General features: G+C 39.2%; 1 protein-coding gene across 1 annotated transcript; it reads right to left on the reverse strand.

The window, feature by feature from the left end:
- Nucleotides 1-3,791: 3,791 nt before the first annotated feature.
- Nucleotides 3,792-5,334, reverse strand: LOC125202168 (1-aminocyclopropane-1-carboxylate oxidase homolog 1-like). Its single transcript, XM_048100524.1, has 3 exons — nt 4,786-5,334; nt 4,289-4,610; nt 3,792-4,218 (listed from the first exon to the last, which is right to left on the reverse strand). Exons 1-3 carry the CDS (start codon nt 5,301-5,303, stop codon nt 3,964-3,966), a joined length of 1,095 nt encoding a protein of 364 aa, XP_047956481.1. The 5' UTR covers nt 5,304-5,334; the 3' UTR covers nt 3,792-3,963.
- Nucleotides 5,335-9,019: the final 3,685 nt, after the last annotated feature.

Genomic DNA, 9,019 nt, shown 5'->3' on the forward strand with positions numbered 1-9,019 from the left:
CTCCACCTAAATCCTTCATATCAAAAGCAGAGCTCAAGTCATCTTTTATTCTCTGAATTTCCTCTTTAGATGATCCTGCTACCAGCATATCATCAACATAAAGAAGAAGATAAGCAACTGGAACCCCCTTTCTCTTTTTGATGTAGACACATTCATCATATTTTGATCTGATAAAACCATTCTTCAACACATGGTTATCAAACTTTCTATGCCACTGCCTGCTGGCTTGTTTCAAGCCATAGAGACTCTTCTTAAATAGACACACCTTATTTTCCATCTCTGTCTTAACAAAACCTTCTGGCTGACACATATAGATGGTTTCCTCAAGATCTCCATGTAGGAATGTTGTCTTTACATCCAACTGCTCAAGTTCCCAATCTAGTTGTAATCAATACCATGCTCTTGTGTGAAGCCCCTTGCCACCAACCTGGCTTTAAATCTGATCTGCTCATTATCAGCAGATTCAATCTTCTTTTTGAAGATCCACTTGCAACTAATTAGCTTCCTGCCCTCCACCTTATCCACCAGAATCCAAGTGCCATTTTTAATCAAGGAATCAATTTCATCAATCATAGCCTTTAGCCACTTATCTCTTTCTTTACACTCCATTGCTTCCTTGTAAGACCCTGGCTCAGAGAACTCAATCTCCTCAGCCACACATAGAGCAAAATACAGCATTTCTGAATCAGCAAATCTGGAAGGCGGCCTAATGTTTGTTCTTCTAGCTCTATCTCTGGCCAACTGATAACCACTCAGATCATTTGCATTATCAGCTTCTACTTCAGTGCTATCACTATCTGAATCACTCTCATCAGAATGACTCTCCACCTGAACTCCAGCATTAGCATCAGGATCAGAATTATCAGAGATTGAAGCCATAGTTTTCTTGAATGGCATGTCATTCTCAATGAAGGTAACATCTCTACTGATCACTACCATTATAGTTTCCAGGCTCTATACACCAAAGCCTATACCCTTTCACACCATCCTGATAGCCTATCATGACACATCTGAGAGCTCTTGCATCCAGTTTGGATTGCTTCAGATAAGCAAAAGCCTTACAGCCAAATGGCCTCAGATGAATATACTGACCATAACTTCCATACCACCTGAAGTCTGGTGTCTCACTGTTAATGCTTGAAGAAGGACATTTGTTGATTAACTTCACTGCAGTAGACACTGCCTCTGCCCAGAATTTCTTCTCCATCCCAGAGGCCAACAACATACTTCTTACTCTCTCCATGATAGTCCTGTTAGCTCTTTCAGCCACCCCATTTTGCTGTGGATTAAGGGGGACTGTCCTATGCCTTTTGATTCCCTTCTCATGGCAGAATTTTTCAAACTCTTTTGAAAGGAATTCCAAGCCATTATCTGTTCTCAGGCACTTCACCACACAACCTTTTTCCCTCTCAACTATTATACACCATTCTTTGAACTTTGAGAAAGCCTCTGACTTCTCCTTCAGAATAAACACCCACATCTTCCTGGAGAAATCATCTATGACACTCATATAGTATCTTCCTCCCCCCAATGAACTCACTGGTGCAGGCCCCCACAGGTCACTGTGTACATAGTCTAGAGGTGTGTGTAGAGGTGTGTTTCCCCTTTGGAAATGGCAATTTCTTAGCCTTGCCCAGAATACAATCTTCACAAGGCTGACCAACTCTATCAGTTGCTCCAGAAATAACTTCCCTTCTTATCAACTCCTTGATACTGCATTCCCAGGATGCCTCAACCTCACATGCCATAATTCCAGAGGCTATGATTTTACCACATTCACATCCCTAGATCTTCTCACAACAGCTGCATTCAGATAATAAAAGATAGGATTCCCTGCTGCACACCTTCAAGAAGAACCATATCCCCTCTTTTCACCAATGTTTTTCCAGCAAAAGTCTCTATTTTACAGCCCTTCTTATCAAGAAGCCCCAATGATATGAGATTCCTCTTAACATCAGGAATAAGCCTCACATCATTCAATATTACAACCGAGCCATCCTTCATCCTCAACCTGACACTACCAATCCCTTTTATGCCACAAACTTGATTGTTCCCCAGGACCACAGAACCATCAGATTCATTCAAGGACTCAAACCAATGCTCATGTGGACACATATGGAAACTACAACCTGAGTCAAGAATCCAGCAAGCATCCTCACCTATCTCCATGATATTCAATGCTTGAGGAGGCTTCTCCTCCACCTCCTGAACATAATCAGAATCACTCATGCTTGGGCCTGCACTTTCAGCAGCTTGCTTTCTCTTCCAAGCAAAGCAATCCTTCTTGATATGGCCTGGTTTCTTGCAGTGATGGCAGCTCCTTGTCTCCTTGAATCCACCCACCTTCTCCTTATCTGTTTTCTTGCCAAACTTCTTCTTGGTAGGAGGAAACTTCTTGTCATTGCCTTTAGTATACAGGCTCTCTGGGACTGGATATGCAGCCTTCTCTTATGTTCTTAGAGAATCCACATCCTCCACTTCTTTGAGTTTCAATGCCTGGTACACCTCTTCATAGCTGACCTTGGTTTCCCTGCCAAAAAGTATAGCCTCCTTGAAATGTACATAGCTTCTTGGCAAGGCATGCAACAACATCAATGCCTTGTCCTCATCCTTCATTGTCTCCTCGATTGCTTCTAAATCATCAAGAAGCCTATGAAACTCTTCAAGCTGCTCCAGGAGACCCTTTAATTCTGTAATCTTGAAGGCCAGTAGCTTGTTCTTGAGATGGAGTCGATTGGTGGTGGATTTTGTAGCATATAGAGACTCTAATTTCTCCCATACATCAAGCGCGGTCTCCTCCTTCTGCACCTCCCGCAGAACTCTATCATTGAGATAAAGCAAGAGAGTACTGTACGCCTTGTACTCCAACTCTTCCAACTTCACCGCCTCTTTCTCCGGCAGCCCTCCATTGACAGTGGTTTGCCATCCTTCAAGATTTTCCACGCTCCCTGCTGCATCAAGACGGCCTTCATTTTGGTCTTCCATAAACCAAAATCATTCTGGCCTGTAAACTTCTAAATCTCGAACTTTGCCCCTGCCATTCTTCAAACTCCGACGATCTGAACCAGCTTCGAAGATCCTTCCCACAGACGGCGCCAATTTGTTGCGTAATCGAGTGGAATCGCGAGATTGAAGAACAAATGTGGAAGGCAAGAACTGGATCGAATCGAATTGAGAACGAAAGGAATTTTATTGAAGATGAATCTCTCAATTGAATTGGATACAAAAATGCCATCTCGATTAAGAGGCTAAAACAAACCCAACAAAGTTAACTACTTCCACTAACTACAATGGATGGACCAGATTTAATCATCTAATCTAATCGCATCTAACGGCCCGGATAAAAGCTCCTTTTACTTAAAGAAGCGCGCTAGAGGAGAACACGACTTCTCCAACACTTAGCAAAACTTCATTCCTGTTGAAGCTGAGTTGATGCAGCCACATATCTTCACAAAAACTAATATATAAAATTAGGACCAACGTGCCACTAACTTTTTCAACCCACTTTCAACTACACTTCTTCAAACCCATGCCGGGTCAAATGGTGACAAATTATGGGGGATGGAGGGAGTATTATTTTTGGTAAAATTCGTACTTCATATAAAAAGTTCTTACTGATTAAATTATTTTTGTAGTCAATGTTAATTGTCTTTATATCATACTAATTATTTGTCGTATATTTCATAATCAAAAATAAAAACTCCGGATATGCCACTGCCGACTTAGACTTATTTTTAGAGGCGTATTGATAAAGCCACCAAGTAGACATTTCCAATAAAATGATTCATTAATTATCCTAGGGCAAACACAGCATGTGCATAATGCATGTTCATGGAGCTCAATCCGATGAAACATCACAAGTGGAAATACAAATAATTAAAACAGACAGGTACTTTCTTATACTACTATAAATTAAAGATTATGGCATACAGCCATTTTATTAAAATCATGTACTACTATTTATTAATTAATCCTGTAATATTCCAAGGCTGATTCCACGCTAGCGGCTTTTGTTTTGTAGTATTTGAAGTACTCTTCGAACATGAAGTCTCTATAAACCGCAGGCTTGTCTTTGGTGACCAGCTCTTTGATCGGACCAAATGGCTTCCCCATTATTCGGATGTTCGGTGTGGAGAAGGTGGCCACGGAGATCCTCGGCCCTGCCAATTGCGACACCACTCTATGCTCCACGCTTATGAACTCGCCATTGCTAAAAAGCTGCAAATGATAATTATAATTACGTAATCAAACAATAATAATTCTTGTCAGTGAGGCTGATATAATTAACCTGCATGAGATCACCGAAGTTGGCGATGAGGGCCCCAGGAACGGGCGGTACATCGACCCATTGATTGCCATGGAGCATCTGGAGGCCGCCGAGGCTATCCTGGATGAGCAAGGTGAGACAAAAGATGTCGGAATGCTTTGGGGCTCCTAAGGTCTTGTGAGGCTCAGGACAAGCCGGATAATACAAGCATGAAATGGCGAGGTTTTTCATGCACTCCATTTTCGATAAGTGATCACTCGGAAGCCCTAAGGCTTCCGAGAACAACTCCGCCATCAGTTCCCTCACCTCAATCATGTACTTCACATATTCCACCGTTTCTTTCCTGCAAATCAAAGCAAATTAACATTGATGAGAACTCATTCAGAAGACAAGTCTTTTACAAACCAGAACATGAAAACTCATCCCAAAAGACTAGTCTGTCTATTCAGTTTATAAATCACACACCAGTTGCTTTTACAATCGATGTGAGACATTGAGTCTGTTGTAACAGTGTATACCTGCAAGCTGAAGGAATTTCATGAGGGTCAAGATGATCGTTAGTGTAATGCAAATTCAAAACATCTCTCCAACAAGCAGGATCGCCTTCCTCCACGGGGAGGTTGCTATTCCACTTCACTAGCTTGCTCCTCTCGTATGTGTAGAGCGACTCCTTGTCCTCGTCAGGGAGCTCGTGGAATCTCTTTATAGATTCCAACATGGCATTTATTGTTACCAACGGAACGCCATGGTTGATGATGCAGAAGAAACCCCATTCTCTCGCAGCCTTACCGATCGCCTCCACCACTTCCCTCCGCCTTGCTCCCCCACTCTCCGCCCCAGTCAGGTCTATCACCGGCAGCTCCACCGCTGCACCCTTAGCTGTCGGGTAACGGTCTATGACCTCCTGTGGATGCATGAAGAGACGGGGTATCTCCGTCACTCCCGCATCCACCAGACCCTTCACTCCCGTTTTTCTTTCGTCGAATTCCTTGACCTCTTTCTCCCAATCGAAATCTACCTTGCTAACACCAGCCATTTTCCTGATCGACTGCTGAAAATAAAGATATTTAAATTATTGTCTTCAAATATGTACGGTTTACTAGCCAATAATATATACTACTAGTAACCATTATCTCATGACACAATATTTTATGTGTATGAAAATACTAAAATGACTAGTTACAAATATATTGGATCCAAAATTTCAGATCATGTAGGTATACTTACTTTTAATTTTATTTATATAATAAATATTATACCTCCTTCCATCCTCCATTAAATGTCCACTTTTACCATTTTAATCTATCCTTCATTAAGCGACTATTTTCACTTTTAACCATAAATAATAAGTAGACTCTATATTTTACTATTAACTTATTAAAATTATGTTTTATAAAACTAACGTATAAAAGTATGATTCATATTGCCCCACTTTTTTAACATATTTTTAAAAAAAAATTCATAAAATTAATTTTTATCGAAAAGAAAGTGGACAATGATAAGGTAGCGGACCCTCCGGTCCCCATTAAATGTCTCATATTTTATCGGTGCAGATTTTAATAAATTGTTTGACTTTGTGAAGAAAAATTGTGGAAAAAGTTAGTAGAATATCGTACCCACTTTTATACTCCCTTCGTCCACCATTATAAGGCCACATTTGACCTGACGCAGGTTTTAAGAAATGAATAGAAAGTGGGTGAGAAAAGGTTAGTGGAAGGTAGGTCCTACTTATATATACTCCCTCTGTCTCAGCCTAAGCGAGACGTTTTTTTTTTTGCACGTGTTTTGGAAAAATGTTGGAGAAATAAATAGTTTAAGTGGTGACAAAGTAAAGTATGAGAGAAAATAATGTAGAAGAGAGTCTCGCCTACATTATTCTCTCTCTTACTTTACTTTCTCTCCACCTTAAATATTTATTACTTCATCCGTCCCAACTAAGTTGGTACATAAATTTTGGGCAAAGAGATTAAGAATTTTTGTTGAGGACGTCCTAAAATAGATTAAGTGAAAGTAAAATAAAATAGAAAAGAGAAAAAAGTATGAGAGATAAAGAGAGAGTAACGTAGATGATGAAATAAAGTAAAAATGATTGGATGTTTTGTTTTTAGTTAATAGGGGAAATGATTCAATTTTGTTTGGATGTCCTAAAATGGAATACGACTCAACTTAGTAAAATGAGAAATTTATTAAGGACGGGTAAAAAAATAAGTTAGTGGAATGTGCATATCACGTATATTTCATGGACGGAGGGAGTAAAAAAGTACGTGACATTTAATTGGGAACAGATAAAGTATTTTGATACGGGCATATTTGTTTTATTAATTGATCGATGCCGGTGCACTGTCCGTTGAAATAATTATGTACAGCGACTACGCATAAACTAAGCTGCAGCCTGCATGAGCAATATCGTCGCACTTATTTTAAAATTATTCAGGAAGTGGGTATGCATGTTAATATACATGGACAAAATCGACAGCCAAGCAAAGTTGAATCACCTTTTATGCATGCAAATATATATATGCAACTCAACTTGCGTGGACTCAACTATTTCTAACCTCCAGTTTATTCGAACTCACAGTTGTCTGCATATTTTATATACTCCCAATGTCAACACAGTTATACAGTATTAACAGTTGACACTGTACTGACATTTTTCATTGCTGTTATTTTATCATCTGTTGACAATTTCTAACGTCCAGATTATAGTTTGGAGTTTGTACAATATTTTGAGTTTGTATTTGATTAAATCCTTATTGTCAATCCCTAGAATTCTATAAATTAGTTGCTCATATATGAGTTAACAAAATCCATAATAATGAAAACAATCAAACGGTAAAACCCATATGAGTAAATCGTGAAGTTTTTGTCTTCAATCTTGCCTTGCTTCTAAACTTCCAAGTTGAATGGTAGTTGAATGATGAGTATGACGATGGAATGGTGTATTTTTTGGAGAGAAAATTCTCAATTAAAAGTCAGGACCTCTTCTATGTTGAACTATGAGATATATTTATATACTTTGGGGTGAAGTGAGGTAACAATTTTGGCCCATAAAGGTAAGTCATAGGGTGAATTAGGACCAGATGCACCTAGAGGTGCCCAGGGTTCAGGAACCGACGGTTACGGTTCGGAACCGTCGGTTCCAGTTTTGGAAATTGTTTAACCGGAACCGAACCGCGAGGGTATTTCGCGGTTTCTGGTTCCAAAACCGCCGGTTTCGGTTTCGGTTCCGAACCAACGGTTTTTTTCGGTTCAAAACCGCCGATTTTTTGCGGTTCTGGATTGATTTCACGGTTTTTCGCGGTTCCGGTTTGAAACCGCCGGAACCGGCAGTTCCGGCACGGTTTCGGTTCGAAAATTTTTGAACTTGAACCGAACCACGGTTCAAAAATCGACGGTTTCGGTTCGGGTAAATTCTCACGGTTTCGGTTCGGAACCGTAACCGACGGTTACGGTTTCGGTTTTAACCGCCGGTTCGATAAACCTTGGGCAGATCTAGATGCACCCATCGCACAAACTCAACGGACCACTGACACCATTTCAACAGGTCGCTCAAATCGTGGCCTTCAAATTAGGCGATTTGATGGTTAATAATTAACCAAAAACACGGAAGATCATTATTAATTAGTTTTAAATCATATTATAAAATTTGGGTTTGATATCATTATTAAACCATTTTATGTCATATTTTATTAAAATGACCTAACAATAAACTAATGGGGACCTAAAAATAGCTTATGTATTGTTTTATTCTGTATTTTTATAATTGGATCTAGTTTTACGTGGATCAAAACTACTATATACTCTATGCATTTTTATAGGTGGATGATGTAAATAGATTTGCCTGGGCAACCGTAGGTCTAATTTGGCTGGCTAAATAAAATGATCCCTCTCTAGTGTTAACATGGACGGATGGGCAGGTGCAATAATTTATTCCTCAACTTACGTGTTGATTTTTTTTTTAATTTTAGGAAAACGTGCCTCAATAAATATTCCATGGATTCTCGGGAAATTAATATTACTAAATGGAAACTAAATTGAGGTCTAACTTGGATGGCTATGTACCTATCGTTACATTGTTTTAATATATACAGCCCTCAAGAAAACATGGTGCGATGCAATAATTCATCGACCGACTTATTGTATTACTCCCAATTAGGGATGTTAGTGCAGCCCACAATCTATACGTTGGCTCGAATACCCACCAAATTTATAGGATTGGACTTAAAATTTCTAGCCTGATAAAATTATAACCCGAGTGGTTAACCAGCAACCCACTAATTATGGCCAAGACCCGAATACCCTATGGGCTAAACCGAAAACCAGATAAAATTTATATTGTTCTATTTGTTTGGCTCCTAATTTGACACTTTATTGATTAAGTTTACAATATAGATAACTAAAATTAACTTTCAATTTTATATTAAATATACAAATTATATACTCTCTCCGTCCCTCTGTAGTTGAGTCGTATTCCTGTTTGGGTTGTCCCACTGTAGCTTAGTCGTATTCATGTTTGGGTAGTCCCACTGTAGCTGAGTCGTTTCCTTTTTTGGTAAAAAGTAGTAACAACTTTTCTTTTACTTTATTCTCTTTTACTTTATTCTCTTTTCGTCTCTCTGCCTTTTTCTTTTTCTACTTTATTATTCAGTTACTTAACTCACTTAACACAACTTTTTTAAAATCTCGTGCAAAAAGAAATGTCTCTACTACAAATGGACGGAGGGAGTTACTTAGCTCACTTAACACAATTTT

The sequence above is a fragment of the Salvia hispanica genome, chromosome 1 (genome assembly GCF_023119035.1).
Source record: "Salvia hispanica cultivar TCC Black 2014 chromosome 1, UniMelb_Shisp_WGS_1.0, whole genome shotgun sequence".
NCBI classification, from domain to species: Eukaryota; Viridiplantae; Streptophyta; class Magnoliopsida; order Lamiales; family Lamiaceae; genus Salvia; species Salvia hispanica.

Excerpts from the sequence above, each read along its gene's own strand:
- LOC125202168 (XM_048100524.1), bottom strand. The coding sequence starts at position 5,303 with ATGGCTGGTGTTAGCAAGGTAGATTTCGATTGGGAGAAAGAGGTCAAG. Across the intron at positions 4,611-4,785 it reads GAAATTCCTTCAGCTTGCAG|GAAAGAAACGGTGGAATATG; the intron begins GTATACACTGTT and ends TTTGATTTGCAG. Across the intron at positions 4,219-4,288 it reads ACTTCGGTGATCTCATGCAG|CTTTTTAGCAATGGCGAGTT; the intron begins GTTAATTATATC and ends TATCATTTGCAG.